Here is a 22,881-nt window from a genome sequence, read left to right as displayed (position 1 = left end):
AATAGTTCAGAAAATTAATAACTTATTTGGCATTTCACTTTTGGGATGAATTTTGTTGTTGTTGTTGTTGTTGTTGTTGTTGTTGTTGTATGTATTTTACATGTCTTTCATTATGGTTCTCTTCCCAGTGTAGTAAATGCAGGAGTGCCCTGCTCTGGGTTTAATATTGATGTTGTTGTAAGCTACTGATTATATCACTTGAATATTTGGCTCTTATTTTGTACTGTTTAAATGTTATACAGGAAACATAGACTGCTCTGAGAGAGCATAAGCTTGCCACATGAAAAATTCACTTTAATTTTGTATCTGTTTTTTACCTTTCTAATGGAATAATTTCAGGAAAAGGTGTAGGGGCCATTCCTGTGCTCTAGCTGTCAAATGGGTAACAAAGAGAAATATTTCCCATTCAGAAGTATATATGGAGAGCTTCCGACTATCACTTCTTAAATCTCTGCATGTAGTGTTCTGGAGCTTGATTTTTACAGTCTTTCTTCACTCTTACTGTAATTCCTCTGAAAACAGTAAAGCTGGGCTAGTCCAAGGCTTTGAGAATATGTGACTACATTTTGCCTGTTGATGTTGTTATTCAGTGCTCTCTAGGGTTCCTCTTTTCTGCACTTAGATGAATTTAAAAGATGCCATCATAACATTTTTAATCACAGACAGTCCTCTTGATGAAACACTTTTTAAAAACAGTCTGTTTTCGAAGAATTGCTGTTGATTGACAACCTGTGTTCTTTTTGACAGAATGATTTCACTTTCTTTCAAGCACAGTTTATTATATGGCATGGAAATTATAGCACTTATTTTTTAAAAATTAACTTCTTGCCGTATGCTTTCAAGTTTGTATGGTTTCTTTAAGCATAAGACACTGAGGGTAAAATATTAGCTTTTTAGATTAGAGGTGAACTGAAATGTCCTCTGGCTGTTTTTGCAAGTCATAGACAGAATCCAGGGCTAAGTACAGTATACTTAAATTGAGACAAATCTTCTATTTACAACCCACCTCCTACTGAGCCGCCTTTGAGTGATTGCGGGACTACACGTATCAGGGACATGCATTATGGGTGAATATACCTCCCTCACCAGGAATTTGTGAGTATTAATTACAAATGCATGACTCGGGGGACTCAATGCTCTGGTATTGCTGTTTCCTACAGACCCAGCTAGATCTCACTGATCTCACTGGAAATTTCCATGGAATTTGGTTAGCGTTGGATCAAAGCATGAAGGAAATGGCCACTCGCTAGGGACACCTGAGGTCCTTGCCATACAGTGACTGGGGGTCTTTGTTTAAATGTTGGTGTTGATGTCAGTGTTGCATCACATAGAGGATTATCCTTGTAAGAGATAGGCACATTTTCTTATTTGTTTTAGTGTATTTCCCCATAATTATAGTCTGAGAACAGTTGAATGTGTACCTGTGGAAATGTGCTTGGCCCTAAGAGAGAAACCAGTGTCTGGCACTTTGGGCAAAGATAACAAGCTGCATGAGTATTAAAAATGCACTTTTTACTTGTTAGAGGGAAGCCAAAAGTGAGATTTTCTACTCATGAGAATTGCTCTTATTTGTAAGAGGATGTACTCTGTGCTTCTTAAAAGTAATACCTTGCTATTTCTATTTCCTCTCTTGCTTTGCTTTTTCTTCCTTACTTTATTGATCTGATGTGCTTTTGTCCAAATTGATCCCCGAGGTTATAGATCAGCCCTTTAAAAAAATATCCTTGATAAATGTGGAAACTGAGAATACTCTACAGCAAGTATTTAGTGAATTTATCTACTTACAATGTGTGGAATTTGAACAGGATCTTCAAAATATCTCATTACACGATGGGATTGAGCTGGTTTTAAGAAACCAGTAAAAGACCTGCTCACCTGATGCTGGGCAACTCAGATAGCAAGGCATGACAGCTGCCTTTGTAACTTGAACCTAAAATGTTAAAGCTTCATGCAGTAAATATAGATTACAATACAGTACATTAATTAGAGAAACCTCTGATGTTTTCTCAGTACTAGAAAATTCTTAAAATCCATCTTTCCTTTTTTTTCTCCAGAGAATTAAATTAGACATTTCAAAAAAAGTATTCACCAAGAAAAATAATTAAAAAATAATCTTTAGTGCTGCTCAAGTGCTATGGCACATTAATATGTAATTTCTCTGCTGGTTTCCCTTAAATTAGGGCTATTTTATGCATGTTTTAGATAAAGTCATTTCATCTGCCAGAAATGCATTCTTATTACCAAGTTGGCTGGACAGTCAGCTTTATACTGACTGAAATATCTTCTTTTTTTCAACCAGCCGTTTCCTGAATTTATTGATTCATTCACACATAAGGGTTAGTGTGATTCATCAACTTACCTCACTAATGAATATTTACTGCATTTAAGTTCTTGGTGCCACACAAGGTACCTATGCTGGGAGTGGTTTGTGCCCCAGACTTGCATCTTGTTGCTTCATATTTGCCACAAAAGAGTGTTCTGCCAATGAGCTGTGCTTAGTTTTTTGCCACAGGCAATTTCCTTCTTCAGAATAATACATAAATAAATATTTGTTCACACTTCTCTCAGAGTGAAGTATACAGAGGAATATCTTTACTCACTTATGCAGAAAGTGATATCTGTTGAAAACAGTAAATCCTCATTTTCATATTTAATGAAGCTGTAATCAATGGTAATGGATGAAGATTGCATTAAAGAAATCTTAATGTTCCTCTCAAGGGAAAGTAATTTTACTAAAAACGAGCTAGTTAATCAGCCTCAGAAAAATTATATATGTTTTATTTTACAGGCAGGTTTTCCAAGGACAAAGTAGGAAATAAAAACATTAGCCAATTTTCATCTTCAGAAACGTGTCACATAGGACATTATGTATCTGAAACACATGGTACTAGTTGTCTTGTTTAAGTTTACAAACAAAAAAGGCTGACATGAGCAAAATATTTCTGCTCTACTCTCTGTGTGATTTTCATGCAGTTGAATTTCCTTATTGAATGAATCTTGATAAAATAGCTAAACAAGAAGAGTACAAAAAGCAGTAGCCACTCAAATATTTCCCTCAGCATGTGTTATATATTTACATCAAAATTTAACTTCAGTGGTTTTATCCACAGAAACTCCAGAGAGGCTTATGCAGTGTGATGCTCAGGTGCATGCCAAAGTCTTCACTGCATAAAGGAGATGAGGATTAATATTTTGACACGATCTGGCAGAGCATTAGCTGCGCCCTTCATGCCACTGCATGACTGGAGGACTAAAGCTGAGAAAGAATTGCCGGGATCACAAGCTGGATAGGAAGTGTCCTGCAGTCAAACACCCTTTCTTCTGTCTGGGTGTGGGCTGCCAGTCCCATCTTCCCTGCAGCACAAGCATGCAGGTATTTAATGTGAACCAGAAACATACAGAAATCATTTTACTACTGAGATTCCACCATAGGACTAAATGGCCACAGATAACATATTGTGCGCGGCTTAAAGTTGAAGGACAGGAAATATTTGGCTAAAGATTTCACTATAAACCTCTTTTGTACAGTAGTATTCTCTGACTGAGATGGTCCAAGAGTGTAAGTAGCATATATTTGTAAAGGAAAATAATATTTTGCATTTGTCCAACATAGTTGGAAACAGAAGACTACATTTGGGGAAGCAAGCTCTTTTGAAATGTACCCTTGAAGTAAGACATATGTGCTCACAAGCTTTTCTGATGTCTTTGAGTTATATTGTGTAGTCAGTTGAGAACAAGACTGTTTTTCTCAAAGGCAGTTGATTTGTTTGCTTTGGAATTCAATGGGAATTGAAGGTTCATAGACCTAGAATAGAGAACCTCTTAATGTAGAGGAGTTACCTGCCCTTGAGTTCAGAGTTGTTCAGTGAATTTAACTGCCCAAGACCCCTCTCTGGAAAAGGTATTACTGTTCCTATCAGTACAAGGAATGTTTTAATGGAATAAGCAGGCAATACAGCAGCTGTGGAATCACCACAAGAGCAACCAAGAGGGCACCTGGCTATGTGGAGGTTGCATTTTATAAGCTTTGCTTCTTTCTTTGACTGGGCAAATGTAAAGGCACATTATATCTTCATCTCCTCCCTCATTCCTGAATGACCACTACTATTAGCTTGATGTAGCTGAGAATGAAGTCCATTTCTTCCGCATTTGGAAAGAAAGCTGAATCAGCCTTTTCAGTTGATGTGTTCAGAATGAGCCTCATTTCTTATACACACTTCTTGGAGCAGTTTGTGTTATGTATACATAAGAATAGATTGGTTTATGGTTTTGTAATTAAAATGCAGCTGATAATCATCGATCTGGAAAAGAACAGTACAGGGAAAAAGAAACATGCTTATGGTTATGGCTGAAATGAAACCATTGCTTATGGTTTCAAGTAGAAGCTGAGAATAAAGCACAATCTATAGTGTGCTGTGGGACTGTCTCATTTCTAGTGAGCCACAGACAATTTATAAATACATTACCTGTTGGTAATCACTGCTGACTGCTGGAGAGAGGTGGAAGTAAGGAAAGGAAAATCTGGGTTTAATGTCAGCAAAAAAAGTTTATTGAAATTCCTTTAAAAGGAAATGTGAGTGTTCCCACATACGTAACCTGGAAAGAATGAGAAAGTAACAGCATAATGACATAGACTTGAACTTGATGATCTAATTGGTTTTCTGATGCCCTCATTTCTATGATTCATTTTAAGAAGTCTTTTCAAGCTTGCGTACTTGTGAAATAAATAGAACAAATTGGAAATGTGGAAACTAAATAAATAATGATCTGCTCATCATGTTAATATTACTGCTGTCAGCAGTACTAACATTTGTTTAACAATTCTTCTGCATTAATATGAATATATGTACAATAAAATATAGTCCGTCTTTCAAAGAACTTGGTCCTATGCCAGCAACTCTCCTAAGTCATCCTCCATTCGGAGAAAGATGTATACATAGCAGCCTCTGAAAATTATGAAAGGATAAATTATTTTGGTTTTCAGAATCAACAGTAATAGATTTCCTAGATTGCCTTGTCAAGTTTCCCGGCTCATATTTCCACTTAGTTTCATCTGTCTTGAGCATATTTCCATAGTATCCTCTGAGTTTAACATTGGAGAGCTTGAGCATAAGTATGAGATCTCTTCTTGCTGCTAGCTTAAAACTAATCGTGCTTGCTTTACCCTTGCTTTAAGGATAGTGCTGCAGCTGTTAAGAGTACTGAATCTGAACCACATCTTTGCATCAGCATCTTCATATGTGATGCTGCCATCACAAGGATTCTTGATGCACTAGGAGGTCACTCACTTCTGCCATAACTCTAGGGACCTTCAAATAGCTCTTTTCTGCATGATTCCCTTCGTTGTCAGCAAGTAAATAATATCTAGCATAAATGAGGGAGGATAATGGGCACATCTTATGTTGTCCTTCTAGTAACAGGTATAATGTCGTGCCCCCTTATGAATCATCCAAGCCTGAACATCAGAACAGTGTGCAAGAGTCTACCACTGGATCCATATGGGTAAAGGTTCATGTTAACAGCACAAGTTAGTGAAGTGGTTGCTAGGGTTGTGCTTCACATCCACTGCTGATCAGGCTGAAACTAATTGTCTGCCTTTGTCTTTTCTTTGATTTCTGTTCAAAGTCCTTTTGTTTGTTCCAGGAAGAACAGGAGGCAGAGATTTCAAACTAGTTTCTTTCACAGATTCAGCCAATTTAAACCATGTTTTAAGTTGGTTAGTCCTAACCACAAGTATCCCTCTCTCATGAAAACTCTCACTTACTCTATTACAAAGCATAAATGTGTTACTGATTATATGGATTCTGTTTAAAGGAAGGAATTAAATAGTTTTATCTTACGGCAGGATGCCAGGGATATTTGTACAGCAAGTACTCATTTTGTGGTTTATCATTACTGAGTGTGGAACCTTTCATATTGCTGTGGGGAATTCACCGATCAGGAAAACATTCCAAAGTATCATAAAGGAAAATTAGACTTGTAGGAGATTATGCAAATGAAGCTGTTTTCTTACAGAGGGAGAGGAATCTTTACATTTTCTTTTGTTTAGATTTTGTATGTTTGCCTACTTGAAGGAAATTGGGAAAATATTATTTTTTTAATCTCTTTAAAGTCTAGTGCTGGTTAATATTTCATAATTATTATTTCTCTGTTACTATGTTTTGGAATTGAAACATTAAATGGAAATTTTACTTTTTAAGGTGCCTCTGAACATAAAAGTCAATATCTTACATTTTGTAATTATTTACGGCTCTTTGCCTTACACATTTGTCTATTTTTCAAATATTCTAATTGAATAAACCTTGTAAAGAATCAATATAACCAGTTTTGTAGGGTAAGGTTGCAAAACATACAGCCTTTTGAACAATAGATATATATATTGTAATGTCACATTTCCATTTCCAGGGATTTTAATCAAAGTATTTTCGGAGTAAGAACAGAAATGCTGTTTTGTTCCTCCTGTGAAATAATTGTGGTGTATTTCTCAACATACATCATTTCTCGTTAACACTAATTGCTTTTGTTGCAGGCAGCAAAACATGAACAATATGAATGCTGTATTTCCATTGATCACTTTTAAAAAGCATATATAGTTTTAATTACCATAGGTGGCTGATCAGGTATGAGTGCAAGTCTTGACCACTGCCTTCAGGTGAAGATAATATATTTACTTCAAGAAACAAAATCACAAGACCTGAATTTGTCAGAAATTTGGTGGGCTGTGTGTTCTTTCATCTTTAAGCTCACTGGTGCAAAACCGTATTGATAGGTCAGTGTGCCAATAGTGAAAAGCTTTGATGCTGTGTGAAATTACCTTTAGGTCTCAGTCTTGTTCCTAAAGTCTGCATCAGAAGGAATAAAATTAAAAAAAAAAAACAAAACAACAATTTGGGGTGTGCCTGAAATATGAAAAACAGAAAAGGAAATGTATTTCACTTTTTAGGAAGAATGAGCTCCAGGGTACTACTTCTCTAGGGCTGTACGAGTTTCTGAGGTCAGGTAGCTGTTGAGCATCTTGAACCTGCACAGGAAGCAGCATATGGGAAGGACACTGGCTATAACATCTAGGAGGGAATGTTAAGCTGCCTAATTCATGAGGGTTTCTTTTGGTATTGTTGGAGTCAAGCCAAACCAATGTGGATAATTCAGCAGATTAAAATGTCAATAAAAGAACCTGAGTTTGAAACTCATTTGCACTGATACAAACTAAAAGTAACTTCATTAAAATCTGTTTACTTATTTATTTTTCCCATATCTATGCATCTACTGTGTATATATTATACCAAGTATACGTGTATATAGTATATAAAATTAGTTACATTTTTAAAGTGTTATTCAAAATGAAATTATGTCAAAGAAAAACACACAAGCAATTACAATTGTACATAGATTAAAATATATCTCATTTCTTCAGGGCAGTACATTTAAATAGATTTCAGATTTAAGAATGTATGTACTGTCAGGTCCCAGAGCATCATTTGCTTTTATAAGACTGGAATGTTCCTGTGCTATTATTCATAGTGTCATTCCAGTATCACAAAGTCAAAACTTGTAAGAAATTACCCCATGCTCAGTATCGCAGTGTTTCCACATGCAGTAACTAAGACAGAAGATAAAATGAAAGTACTTTATATAGTTTGCCTAGAAAATTGAAAGTCATCATTTATACTGTTTCTATATAAACGCCTTATAAATGGTTAACCAGTTGTGCATAAATCCTTCATAACTGTTTATCTGAGGGTCACTGGCTTGATTTTAATTATGGCTTATAAACATGGCTTATAAATTAGCATGCTTAATTTATAATCTAATTTGTAGATATGTACATAGATCTGACTGCTTTAAAAATATGCACACAACTAGAGAATGAAGATTTTTCTCAACTACTTTTTGCTCATGGCTTTCTAACTACTGTACATTGGTGCCACTTCGTAGTGTGTCCATAAAAATCCTGATGATGCAATGCCTTCACAATGTCTTGCATAACACAGCTCAGAGGCATTTTTATCCAGTGCCCTGCCATTGGCATACTGGTGAATAATGCTGAAGTTTAAAAAGAAGATTTTTGAAACAAACTGTAAGAGTACATTCAATTACATTGATTTATTCATCATACAACTTTTTTCCTGTACAGAGGAGTGTTGCTGTTTTGAAGCATCAGGAATTGTCTATATGTGGAGCTCTACTAGTATGCGCAGATTCCATAACTGACATGCCAACAGAACACTTATCAATTTATTCTATACATGGAAATGATAAAACTCCTCTGAAATTAGCATAACTAGGTTTTTTTGCAAGTGGGGTGCAGCTGAATATTATTATCAACTGCTGCCAAGAGTGTTAGATTGGAACAAAATCTGTTTTTCTGCAGATTCTGCTATATTTTATTTTTGCAAAAGAAAAAAATTGATTTATGGACAAAGTCTAAGCAAAGAATGGCAGCACTTTCCATTTTTTCTAATACAGAGCCCAGGTGTGAATGTTGTTTCTCTACAAAGTCTCAATATGTTATTAAACATATTCTGTTTGGGGCAATAATTTATATATATGTTAATATAGATGGAGTTTTATTAACAGGGAAAGTCTGAGTAATTCAGAAAATATAATTAAGAAATCACATGGCTGATATCTTTAGATCTTAATTTATTTGAGAACATTACACTTAGCACAGTGCAGAAAGCTGGGGTTTTAGCACCTGCATTTATGTGCTTTTGACAGCATAACCAATTTGTCACCAGTTGTGGATTTTGAAAGTCAATGCTTGCATGAGTACACATGACTTTTTTTTTTAAACTTTATAGGTGTTCTGTGTCATTACAGTGTAACTGTGAAACTTGCAAAGCATGCCACCTTTTATTTGTTTTAGCAAATTATCCATTTGTTTTAATTCTTAGTTGCACTGTGTCACAGATATAGTCACTGCAAAGAAGATCATTATCAGATCTGGTTGTTATAGACATAGTAAGTACAATATACTTAACAGAATGCTGCTGGGATTAGTATCAGTGGGTTATTTTATAAATGGCATGCAAGTGAACAAAATTACAAATTGTTCTCTCTTTAAAGTAGTACATTTGAATAAAAAGCTAAGCGAATTCCCTGAACAAAAGAGTTTACAGCTATCTAAGGCATGTTTTTGGTAATGTAATAGAAATACAGAATAACTTCATTTGACATTGTTACCTTTTACTGGAATACTTATCTCCTCTTCAACTTTCAAGATCTGTCATGAATGTATGATTTAAGCTACAATTTTTCAAATTTGACATGTAATCCATAGATAGAAATCATTGTGGCTCAAATGCTGTCATAAGTATTTTTCTGTAGATAAACAGACACAAAATAATTATAATTTAAAGATATCAAAGTTGATAAGTTTTGTGTTTGGTTTTGCTTTGTTTGTTCCTTTAGCAGTTGCTAAGTTTTAGGGGTTGGTGGAAGTTACAGGTCTTGCCAAAAATGGAGGAATTTACAATATAGCTGTAGTGGGGATTCTATGGTCCTTTTCCCTTGAGTTTATATAAATATCACGTATAATAATAAACTGATGATCTCATCCAATTGTGAAGTGCATGGTAACATCAGGGAAAGATGTTAGCAGATGTCTTGGAGACAAAAACTATGACTCAGAACTGACTTGACATTGTTGACTATCTATCTGAGAGATTTACACCTCACATCTATGACAAGTAGAATTTCATATAAGCTAGTGGAACAACAAATGAATAAATCACAGAAGTAAAATATCTTTTATTTGACTTTTCTAACTGAAGTTTTGTGTGGAGGAAATTTGCTCAGACTCTCGGTGATTGTATCCTGAAGGTTGCTATCATTTGAAATTGTCATTCACCCATACACCTTGCATCAGGGCTGTACTCAAAATTATAACAGAGCTGAGGCAGGGGAGAAGCTTTGTGCATGTATTTGATATATTGTGTTTACAGATTGCCTTTAAACTTGGTGGTGTACTGCTATTGACACTTTCAACACTGCAAACTGTGAGAGCAGAAGTCGACAGGCAACCCAAGACAGTCTGCTCCCAATTCCCACTTGCTTTTCCATTTACTTCTAATAGGGAAAGATAGGTGGAATAGACATTCACCTGTTACGACTCCATTCAGTGCACCCTTTACACAGGCCAGACCTACCTTCTCCTCAAGAAACAGTATTTTATTGAAGTCCTGAATTTGAAAAGTGAAAAGAAAATGAAAATTTCAGTTGTTATTCCTTATATGCCTGATTTATATGTCACTGAATACAATAGGGCTGAACTACTAGTATGTACTTGATGTCCTTGCCTAGAAAAATTGTCCTAACTTAGATCAGATTTTTTGGGGGCTGAAAATTTTTTAATTGAGCCATCTCCACACCAAAGCCCATGTTGTCAGGTTCATATGAAGTTCTTTGTAAGATGAAAAGCTCATCTTCAAAGCCACTTTTGTCCTCAGCTAACCAAGACATGACGGAGGGACACTAAGGAAATGGGCTCCTTGAATTAGGAAGTTTTAATACTTGAAATTAGCTCACTGCAAGCCATATGACCCATTTGAAATGTGAGTGTGTTCAAGTTGAGGGCTGTGTAAAAGTACTCAGTGGAAAGGTAGAAGTGTGTCGCCATTTAAAATCTGTTTCTGAGTCTTCCTTCGTGACACAATATAGCACAGACTGATGCTCGTATTCTTTGGGCCTCAGAAAGAATATATGCATAAGTACAAATATACTTGAACAAGCCTGTGACTTAATGAGACTATATTTGCACATAGCTCTGCAAATCTTTATGATCTCTAAGTATCCAATTGCTGACAGTGATATATTTTGAGCTGTTCCGTGCTTAATTATTAATTTTACATTAAGGAGTTCCACAGTCAATATTTAGATGTTTTATGACATACAGAGCCTTTTCCATACCAATATTTTATCTGCAAGGACATAATGTAGCCCTTTCAATACTAAATCTATTAAACACAAAATTAAAATAACTTGATTTCTTGCTTAAGGTTGTTCCCTACCATGATGCATCAATTCTAAGGGAGCAAGAACAGTGATATCATGGCCTGTGGTTAATCCTTGCAGACTTCTCAAGGGTCAAGTGTCAGTCCAGACTATAAAACTGTCCAGCCCAGTGCTGGGCAGGCCTCAACTGCTCTTCCTACAAGCATGCTTTCCCTTCAGGTCTAAGTAGTCATGAAGTGGGAAAGAGGAAGTCTTTTGGAGTGTTTGTGATACCAGAACAAAAGTACAGAAGAATCATTTTATTTTAACCCTGTTTTCCACATCTGTAGAGACAGACAGGATTAACAGGAGTGGTATCACCTATTTTAAGCACCCAGGAGTTTGATGTCTTTTCTGAGTTAAATTTCCTCCAGAATTAATAATTCTAAAGATGCTTCACCTCAGCTTTCTTAAATTTTTGGCTTAGAATAGGATGAACTGCATCTAAAATTGCTAGTCCCTCTCCAGTGACTATTAAGAAACTTTAAAGACTAGATATCTGAGCCTAAAGGGCTTGTAACTGAGTGAAAGTAAGCACACTGCCTAACTCCAAAGTTGCTGAACCTCGTACCTTAATCAATAACTTAATTCAGGAAAGAATATCAAGGCCCCCACTGAAAACATATACCATGCACTCCGAACTGTGTTCTTGTGACGTATATGGGTAGAGTTTTTGAAACCTGTGATTCGTAAGGTAGTTTCAAAGACCTGCTTTAAAATCATAAAGCATACTCTTTCTGCATCTGAATCATTTATTAAACTCAGCTATCAGTGGCTTTAAAATCTAATTTAATCAAAAAGAGGATTTTGAGTATAGTTGCAAAGATTTCTATATGCAGATATTTCAATCTCAAGAAAGGGAAATGTCTTGAAAACTTTCCATCTTTTATTCTTGAAAGCTATTAGGGAATGACTTGCTACTGTGGACTTTATTTAAAGGCTGACCAATTCAAAGTGTAGGTTTCCAAAATAACTGAGTGTGCTTGTCTTTCTTCACTGTGGACTCCTTTTCTGTCAAAGCTGTTGTATAGGGAAAGAGTTAATCCTTTTTAAGGGAAAAGATATCTTTCCAAGACACACCTTATGATCCTCTGTAAGGATTTGTTCAATGCTAAGTTTGAGAGCTAACAATCAAATACTCCACTTCTGTTTGTAGTTTTAACATGAATTACTCCATCTGTGGTATGATTTATCCAGAAAAGTGCAAAGGACTTAATGCAATTTTCTGTATGAAGAATACGGAGTAGTTGCCTAATTCATTTATTTGGTTTAGCAGTGAAGAAGTTCATTATGATATATTTTCCGGGTAGGATGAATTTTAATAACTTCAACAGAGCAGATGCTGGGAGAACGACAAAATAATTTATCTGCTAGCTCATCTGCAGGAGGGGGGAAAGAAAAACAAAACTCACCTAAAAAGATCCTGTGTTAAGGCAGAAACTTTTATCTCTCTGACAAAAACTTTCAGATGTTTAATAGATCAAATGGCTGGAACTTGACTATGAAATCAATACAAAGATGAAATTATACATTAGAATAAGTGTGTGCTCTGGTTCCTACAGATGAAGTTAGAAACTATATAAAAAGATTCATCTCTTCATTATGAGGTCTGATTCTTCTTTCATTGGAACTACTTTTATAATGTTCAAGCACCCTTGGCTTATATGGATTAATTTTGGATTGAGGTAGGTGATGAGAATCACAGTGACAGAGTCATGGATAACAAGGATAGGTGTTTCAATTATATCCCCACTTTGTAACATGAGATTAATGCAGAGTTCATATTAGTTAAAGAGGCAAAGAATAAAGATGAGGACTTCTAAGGTGCACTTAATGCTGAAGTGCATGTTGGTGTATTGTCATTATCTGATATCCTTGTGAAAAAAGTGATACTGGAATAAATTGCTGGTAACAGGAATGAAAAGTGTCTAAAATAGAAGAGGCACAAAAAAAGTGCAGATCATACTTTTGCTTTTCTTTTTCATTCCACATATTCTGAAATGAGAAATTAGGGAGGTAAAAAAGGAATAAAGGCAATGCAATGCTGTCTATACCTAATAAGGACTTTCAAGGTCATTCCTGTCATAGCCTCACTTAATATAAATCTTTGCTTTAGTAATGCTGGGCTGATTTAGATCAACAGAAATTCTGGTCCCCTGTCTCAAAAAACATTTCCAATCAGGGAAGATTGATCTTGCACTAAGAGATCTTATTAAAATAGAATATTATTACCTTTTAATCACGAAGGATGCCAATGTACCTTACTCGGACATAGAAAAATAGCCTAAAGTGATTTCTGTAAAGTAATGGCATGTTTTTGATTAAAGTCCACTGCAACAGGGGAGTATAATTGCTGCCTTTCTTATAAGATATTTTTAAAAAGCCAGTCAATTCCTTCACAAAAGAAGGTAATTTAAAGAATGAGATCTTCCATCTATAAATTTTGGCTCTGGACAAAAGACTATTGAAATATGTCAAACATTACCTTCTTAGAAAAAGCTTTTCAATTTTGTTGTTCTTGAACAAGTCCTAATGCAGAGTATGCACACAGAGTAGGTAGCTTGAGTTTCTTGTTACCCATTCCATACAGACTGTATTTTTACAGTGTTTTGAAAAAATGAGACACTTACTTTCAATACATTACTTTGCTTTTTTTTTTTTTTCATTCCTTAATTTTTAAATAATTTGTTGTTGGAATGAAAGAAAGAATATTCTTCTAATTTTCTTTTCATTCTCAAAGTGGTGTTAGATTTTGGTTTACTACTGATTTAAAATCTACATTTGGCGCCTATGTCTTTCACTTCCATTAATTTAACTAGTTTCAGCCTCCCTTCCAGACAGTCCTAGCTTAAAAAGAAAATATGACTGACAGACATCCCAATGTTGAAACCGTTATTGGCATGGAACTTCTCTATTTCAAACAAATGAACAAACAAAAATCACTCCGAAACATTATCTTGAGTTTTTTCCTCAGCTAAAGTATGCCCCTCACAGTCTGGGTCTCTAGTAGTTCATGTTGGTGGACCTGTTAAAACACACTGCTATTTCCTCACTACCAGTGTTCCCAAGTCTCCTTTCCAGGAGACTGCTGCTTAGTTTTCAAATTCAGAAGAATTCCTGAATGGATAGATGATGGATAGATGAATGTGAGCTGGGTTCCCAGTGACTAACTAAGTTTTGTTTAATAAGGACTAAGGGAAGAGTCTCTACTTGTTGCTGTTCCTGTAAACATTCAGAATCCTAACTCTTCTTGACAGGGCTGGGTGGAGACAAGGTGAAAGTGGCTTTGATGTGAAAGATGGTCAGTTCTTTCCCAGATGTTCAGAGTACAAATAATTGCAATCCTTTTTTATGTACCTAAGTGAAGTCTCTGAAACATTTATTTTCTTTTCTTCATTTATTTTGATTAAAAACTCCTGCCTGCTTAGAGGCAAGGAGAAACTGAATATTAACTTTTTTTGGGGGGAGGAGAAAGTTAAATGATTAATTTTTTTGTTTTACTTTCTGTCTTGAGGTTTAGGGGGTGATTTTTACCACATTAAAAACATAATTTCTCATGGGTATTTCTGAATATGAAATTTACATCAGGTTTTATATATTTGTATTACTTTAACTATTGCTGTCTATTAGCAATTTGCATTGCTCTGGCCAGAACTATACTACCCAGACAAACAGGGAAGATAGAAGAATGGAAAGCTATTGAAGAAAAGGTGGAGAAAAGCTAAAAGAAAATATTTGTATTATAAAACATAGATAAGTGCAGAATATGTATTTTTAGTAAGTTCTTTGCTTAGCTGTTCATGACTAGAAAGTTTGTATCTGCATTTAAACAGTTTGTATACATCTAAAATAAAACTTGAATGGTTGCAGGTAATTCAAATTTTACATGGGAACTGGGAAAACAGCACGGTGAATGACATGAGTTGGAAACATCTGACAAAATGTTTCAGCTGTCAAACAGGTCAGATCAAAGGGCAGACTGAATGAACAAGTCACTGCAGGCAGGAGTTGTTGATTTTCAGATATTTTACCACTGATAGCATCCTCCATCACCACAGATGCAGTGATAGTCTAGAGTTTGCCCGGCTATTTTGGGCATCTCCTCTTAGGATACGAGCTAGATCCCAGCAGGTGTTTGCCAAATGCACTTCTCATGGTTGTAAATTACATAGGGATTGTGGAAATTTTTCTGTTGGAGATTTTCATACAAGAAGCCAGCATTCTTCAGTATCTTTCCAAGAATGGTCCTGCATTGGTTTTAGGGCAGTGAATTTAATGATGTTTTAATGTCTCATCTAGTCTCATATTTCCTATGATTTTTCTGATTGACTCCTGGTGCTAGCCAAACTCCAGAGAGAATGTGGGTCCTCTGAATTTTCTGAGTGTGCCTAGGGCTGAATCTTACTGTCTGTATGTTGAATAGCTATTCTTTCATACATAAATCACTGTTCTGTCATATTCGCCTGCTGCGAGATGTTCAATGCATATCATCATTTACATTAAACCATTTACTACGAGAGAACGTGTTGTATTGCTTTATGAATTATGTTATCTGACATGTATGATTATGTTATGAATTGGCAGTTAGAATATTAGAACAGTGGGACTTTTTATAGCTTATGGTCATGATCCAAGACGTAACTTATGCCTTTTCTTAATAGACTTCACTGGTCAAAAGAGAAGCAGACATGAGAGTGAAACATTTTTATCACTGATCCAGAACTTAGAATTCTAGTTAAGAAAAAAAGCTTTGGTGGTTTGCTTAAATCTGCAGCCTGTTCATATCTGGAGAAGCGGTATTGTTTTTTTCATCTACAGCTCTGTTTTCTAAGTCCTCTTTCACTAAATTTGCAATTCCCGGTCCATCCGAAGAGGCTGTAAGTGAACAAGTGTGATAACTTTCACATGTCTGAGCCAGGAAGGCTTGTTTCTTGAAGGCTCGACAGTGATGTGGAGTAGAACTGGGGAAATTGTTTAGGAGAAGATGAAGTCGAAGTAGGTATAATTAAGTGAGTAGCTTCTAACAACAGCAGAGTAGTCGCTATTCCTTGTTCTCTTCTATTTCCCTTGTTCCTGTTATCTGGGGATTTAGATTCACATTAAACAAAAAGGATAAACTAGGTTCAGGAACCCATCACAGGAGTGAATAATTCATTCTACCAAACCAGCTCTGTTACTCATGAGAAAAAGGTTAAATATTAGAATTGCTGAAGGTTGACCTGCCTATGTACCTGTAATGTTTTGTCATAATGTTCATCTAAGAATGTTTTTACTTAATTTATATGCTTTCTGGCTGCATGAAGTCTCTATAGGTAGTAGCAATTCTTAACAGTTCTTCATCGCTGCTTAACATTAGTGAAGTATCTTTTGTGTGTATCAACAGAACTTTATTATTCATTCCACAAACTATTCACCAGTGCATTTCTCTGCTCCTGCTGACTGCAGTTTGTTGGCATGCCTAGAGTAATGATCAGCAATGCCATCTACGCTCTAGTTTAAAAAGTACACGCATATCCTGACCTTCCCAGACATCTACATAGACAATGTGAAAAAGTCCTGCACGGTAGAAAATTATTGCCCTATACAAATAGAAGATATGATAAAAGCCTGAATACATTAATTTGTACTAAATGTCTTCTCTATCGAGCAAGGTGTTCAAGTTTTTAATAGCACACATAAGTTAATAACTGTAGTTGCAATTCAAATGCGCTTGATTGGAACCATAATAGACCTTTCTTCTTATATTTGCTTTGCTTCCCTGGGGCTTGTTGTCTTTAAAGTGCAAAATGACCATCAAACACGTAATTAGTTATGTAGTAGTCAGGAGGGTGTCCTCCTTTGCTCCATTTTCTGGAAGTTGGTGTATTTTTTTCTGTAATAATAAACGCAATATGCTCTAGAGACTTAGATTTTTTCCCTTTTCATCCCATTTTTCATTCTTTGTTCTCTTTCTTAGGCTAAAATAGCTTTACTTTCTGAAAGTGTACCATTGTGTAACTGATTATTATCAGTGTATGGAGAAGTACATCTGAGCTTGCAAAAAAGGTGGAAATAAAACTCATCAATCAAGTCATGTTAATTAGAAAACTAGACCCCTTCCTTTCTGTTGCACACCTGAGAAATGTTTAACATACCAAACACGCAGCAGAGACTCACAAAAAGTGTGAAAATATTAGGAGAAAATTCCAGAGTAAAGTTTTTTAGAACTGTAGCTCTCAAAGCTAAAACGGTTCAGTCCTTAATTATTTTATAGTTAGTATTCAAATCCAGAGTCTTTTAAGACTGTAGGTTTAAGACACATGTTCACATTTCAGCAAGCTGAAAATAGGTCTCACTTCCACTACATTCCAGTCCTTCTTGTAAACCCAACAAATGAATAGACTAAATAAATAAAAAGAATGGGGGTTAGTAGTAATCTCATCCATCAGCTGAATTGTTCTTGATGTTCTCTTGGCATCTTGACAGAAAAAAAAAAAAAAGAGACCAAAACCAACAATTTTTTTCCCAAGAAACTATCTGCTCCAATCACCACAAAACTGCAAGCAGTGTATTTTACATCAAAATGCCTAAGGGGATCTTTTTGCCTTTATTTCAAACCAACATACAAGCCAAATAAGCAATCAACAAATTGATACCTGCAGCCTCTGGAGCAATGACCTGGCTGGTGGGTTATATGGCTGATCAGTGAGGAACTGTGGGAGGTGCAAGTAGGGGTTTTGAGTGATTATGGTAATAGTTAAACTGCCCAGAATGTATGACAAATGAACCATGAATGCTGAAACACACAAAGAAACACATAACTACCTTTACTGAGAGAGATTGCCTCAATGACTATCTGTATATCATCAGCAGAACTATAAAGCTGCTGATTTTGCAGACGTTTCTTCCTCAGCTTGATAAGTTAATATATATTGTTTAACATGATAATGTAGCAAGCTGTTGTTTTGTGGTTTGAAAGCCAGCTGCATTTGATTGATGCCAGGAATGGAAGTATTTCTAAAATGACACTGAATTAGAAGTAGTCAGTTTATAGGTCTGGGGAAATGAATCTTTTATGAGGAATAAAACTTTATGATGAAGGAGTAATGCTGAGGAAGTGTGCATCTTGAATTAAGCTCTTTTGGACCTGATGTATGCTGTAAAGACTCTTACAATAAAAAAAAAACTTGTCTCACTGTATTTTTAGGAAAGGGATGTCTCTAAACATTGTCTTTTGTGGTGGTCCAATCCGTGTGTTCTCTTACACCTGAAGAGGGAAGTCCAATAGTTATATTTCCAGGGAAGAACTTCCCATGTACTTCTTATCTTCAACTAGGATAGGAAAGATTTTCCCTAAAATACAGACTTCTCCAAAAAGTCCCTGGAATATATTTCACCTTCTGATTTAAAGCTGTTGTGATTTTTGAGGCATCAAGCACAAATACTAGCCCATTCTAGCCTTTATATATGTGGGGATTTTTGTTTGCTTTGTCTTAATATTATAGAAAATAGAGTAGCTACCACCATGCTGTGAAATGAATGGGCAGCCTTGAACTCTGGTTAGTGTTTAGTTTGACAACCTGCTTGTGAGCACAAGAGCATAAAGGGTATGTTTCTAAGAATAAGGCATTCTCAGCATGGCTGCAGAAGCCTAACACCAACTTTCAGCGCAAGGGCTTCCTTTCAGCCACAGTATTCAGCAGTTCCTCTGGTGGCTGTAGCGATGTGAACATGTAGGTGATGTTTAACATGGTGTAGTTTTCTGTATTTATGTTTGTGAACAGGCACAATCTTAGATTGTATTAGTGCATAATGACATCTAAAAACAACCCCAAATTTTATGTGCATTTTTACATCTGTTATATGAACTTGTGAGAATATAACTACTTTCACTTAAATGTGAATGTCACTTTGATGGTAGCTAGAAACTAGTATCTCAAAACTTTTGACAGAAACAACATTAGAGAAAAATAGATCTAATTCTCTACAGCTTTCCTCCTGGAGCTAACATCTCTGTGCAAAATGAATGTAAAATTCTGTTCTTCTGAGTTGTTGGAATTTCTTATCTGTATTCACCAAAGGAATGATTTTGCGGAAGAAGATAATGTCCAGTGAGTTGAAAGGTTAAAGAACTGCAGCTGGCAAATCAGAATCAAATTCAGCCATTGTACTAAGGCAGTTTTATGACAGGGTAACTAGAGATTTGGGGATTTACATCTTAAAATCTACATGTACTTTCCAGTCTTACCAGAAGTATTTTGGTAGAACTGTCGAGAACAACTGTATACGTAATATTTCTACTTCAGCACATATTTTAATCTGTTTCTAAGTCTCTGCTGAACATCAACTCCTCTAATGGATTAATAATGGTAGTAACTGTATATTCATTTAAAATACAGTCTAATGTACTCCAGTGTAACATCTTGTTTAGTTGCATTTGTCAATAAAGAATTGCATACCAAAACACATTCAATCTCACTTATACTTGGGCAATCTTTAAGATCGCTTGAAGATTTCCCTTCATTCTTATTTATTTCACTGAATCTTGTGATTAGGAGATCTTTGTGAAACACGTTATCTAATGTGAACACAAATAATCTTCTCAAAATGTGTTAAATATCTAAAAAATATTACAGTGTGTTGTACTTGTGAAAAAAGAGTGAATCTTCATTCTTCAAAATAGAAAGCTGCTTTTTTTTCTTCTGAAGAAGTCTCAAACAAAGTAGGTGAAAATACTAGGGCTAGGATCATCTTGTAATATTGGAAAACACGGCATGGTAAGCAGTGGTTGGCTTCTTTTTGAGTTGTCTGACCTTTAATCACTGGTTAATAAAACCAACATGCTGTCAGATCTCTGCTATTTTTCTCAAGGGTGTAACACTGCCTGAAGTAGCAATGAAACAAAACCTTTGAGAGCTTATATTCAAGGTCACTACAACAAGAGGCAAGACTTTGGGAAATACAACAAAAGGAAAAAACAAAAAGAAACGTATCTAAACAAGCTAGTTGTGCTTGTTTAACAGTGAACCAGACACTTGTTATATCAGCCTGTAAATGAAGCTAGGTTTGTTTTTACTTCTACCACAATACTTCATTTTTGTTTGATTTTTAAGTGATGTGTACTTCAAGACCTTCACAAACAATATATAAATTCACTGTTTATCATTGAACACGAATGACACATATTTCTGTTCTACAGGCATTTCCAGTGTAATGTCTCAGGCCTTGTCTGTAGCAAAGTTTTTAATCACTTGTAGTCATTTTGCCACAAAAGGCTCTGTGGACATTGAGAACAGAAGATATGATCTTACAGACCTGTTAAGGAATGTAAATGTTGTATTTGAAATGTTTTTCATTATGGCATTTTACAATAATACTGCCCACTGAAAGTCTATGGGGGAAAATTATGAGTTAGCCCCATATAAGAATTAATCTCCAACAAAGAATTACAACTACTTTTGACATTGTGGTTCACACATTAGATAATATGGGTTCAGTGCAAAGCTATTTAAATGCAAATTGTATAGTTGATGGGATCTGATTAATTATTTCAGTTGGGATTTTTAGGCTAAGGAATGGATACTTTCCTAGATTCCTTATTTGTATAAAGTTTGCTAATATCTTTCACATTAATTTGTTACTTTACTTTGATTCAACATTGAAACTAGCATGTTGATTCAATCATGACTTTTTCCTTGGTAGGTAGGATTTTACTCTTTCTTTAGGTCAGTATTACCAGAAATATTTTCATTTTGGTGTGATGATATATTACTTTTAGGGGGTTTGGTTTGGTTTTGTTTGTATGTTTGTTTGTTTGTTTTGTTTGTTTGTTTGTTTTATAATGCTTACATTTAAATCTATAAATGAACTGATTAAGAAATTGCAATGATCTAGGAGCGAATATCTCACAGTTCAATCCAGGTGTCCAATTACTTATTTTCTTTGGTTCTCAATGTACTGTACAAAGCAAATAAAACTGTGGTGTGACAGATTTGTGTAGGCTATGTGACCCTGTAGTGTGCCTGCCTAAGGGAGAGGAAAAGGCTTGATCCTGTGATGCAGGAGTATATGTTCTACTAGCTAAGTAGAGAATTGGCAGCATCTCAGTCCTCCCTGTATTAACGGTAATACAGAAGAGTGAGGTTTTTCCCCTGTAATTAATTTAGGAATCTGTAGTCAGCAGCATTTACCTTACTGCATTCTATAGAAGAACTGTGTGCTACAGGATTTTCATGTTAAAAAAACACTTCATCACTTAAGGATAGCCTAGCAATAGAGCTGTTTGGGTTTTTTTCTTTGTCTTGAGGATGACAAAATAAGCTCATAAATTTGCACAAATTGAAATTAGAATCATGCAGGCTTTAATCATTAGAAAATTTCTTACTGACAGAAGTCATAATGCCCAACCAATTCCACAGCTATGCAAGACTTAAAAGTGAAAATAGAGACATTTCTCTCCTTTCAGCAGTCATCTTGATCATAAATATCCCAAAGACTTTCAACCTGTAGAATTTAAAGTGAAAAAAATAAATCTGTAATTTATTTAGTGAAATACAATTAATATGCATTACAATAAAGCATACAAATATGGGAACTTATATTAGAGTCATTTGTCAGCTGCAAACTAGAAACACTGGTCTTTTGTTGTTAGCTCAGTAACAAGCAAAGTAACACAGATACAAGTACAAACTTGAAACTACTGGTGAAACTACTTTGTTGTCTTGATGAGGTAATTACTTATTGCATCCATCTGGTTCTCACATGTGAAAGCAGCATAATTTTACATTTTCTGGCTAACTCCAATCTGTTATCTGTCCACCTTTCCCTTAGGAACGACTGTGATGCGTATAACAGCAGTTGATGGTGATGATGCTAACACAGACAACGCTCTTCTCCGGTATGACATCCGCAAACAGACACCTGCCGAACCATCTCCAAATATGTTCTTTATTGACCCAGAAAAGGGAGATATTGTTACAGTAGTGTCATCTGTACTGTTAGATCGTGAGGTAAGTCAACATTTTCTTATAGCCAGTCTGCCATTTTGATGTTTGTGTCTGTAATCTTTGATGTGGAAAGAAGCAGAGAGTATTGCGGGGGTGGGGGTTGAAATGCTCAACTTTGAGGAGTCTTAAGAGTTTTGTAAGAAGTTTTGTAAGAAGTTATATGCTTGGATCAAGATTTATGAATCCAGGAGCTCATGATTCCTGGGTGAGACATTGCGTTGGATGGCAACCGCGAAGATCTTAGGAATAAGTGGAATTCAACTTAGAGTTACCAATTGAGTGTTTGGAAGGGGGGAAAAAACCCCCAAACGTAACTGTGCATATAGCTTGCTATGAGATTGTTAGAGTTTGGTGCCTTAAATCCTTTTCTGGAATTTTCTTTTTATTGAGTGGGCTTCATGGACTAACTAATTTGGTACCCCATAGGCAAAAAAAAAATAGAAAATCCAAAAAAAGAATAGTAAAGGGACAGGGAATCTGCATGTGTTTTTAAGGTTAATTACCATAGTGCTAAAATCTGTGTTTATTATGTAGTATAAATTGATAGCAAAGAAGACTTAGGTATGATCATTTCATGTTCAGAGTACAACAAAGTAAAGCAAATCTCTTTAGACAAAGGTTTAGTTATCAGAGTATATGAAGTCTAGGCACTAATACAATAATGACCCTAAAGAATTACCCTGTGAATCACCATTCCCTTTCATTACGCAGCCCTCTGTGTTCTTAGCTTCCTGGAGATGACCAGGTTCTTTTCTTAGAGGCTGTTTCAGGTATATGCTAATTTGCTGAACTTGTTTTCTAAGTTGGTTAGATTCAGGACTGTCCAATGTTCTCAATATTCAACATATTATCTCTCATTTTCACCAGATGAAAATGATGTCCATATCACTTTCCATTTTAGATG

At 35.5% G+C, this 22,881-nt stretch overlaps 1 protein-coding gene across 5 annotated transcripts in view; it reads left to right on the top strand.

The window, feature by feature from the left end:
* Positions 1-22,881, top strand: part of CDH13 (cadherin 13) — a 509,619-nt gene that overhangs the window by 317,712 nt on the left and 169,026 nt on the right. For all 5 annotated transcript variants that reach the window (XM_030469853.1, XM_030469854.1, XM_030469852.1 and 2 more), the window contains exon 7: positions 21,802-21,980. In XM_030469853.1, coding sequence (XP_030325713.1) covers positions 21,802-21,980 — 179 coding nt within the window. The remainder of the gene's footprint in view (positions 1-21,801; positions 21,981-22,881) is intronic.

This window comes from Strigops habroptila, chromosome Z (assembly GCF_004027225.2).
Source record: "Strigops habroptila isolate Jane chromosome Z, bStrHab1.2.pri, whole genome shotgun sequence".
Classification (NCBI taxonomy): domain Eukaryota; kingdom Metazoa; phylum Chordata; class Aves; order Psittaciformes; family Psittacidae; genus Strigops; species Strigops habroptila.
Note: the sequence above shows the minus strand (reverse complement) of the source record. Positions and strands in the feature narration are given on the sequence as shown.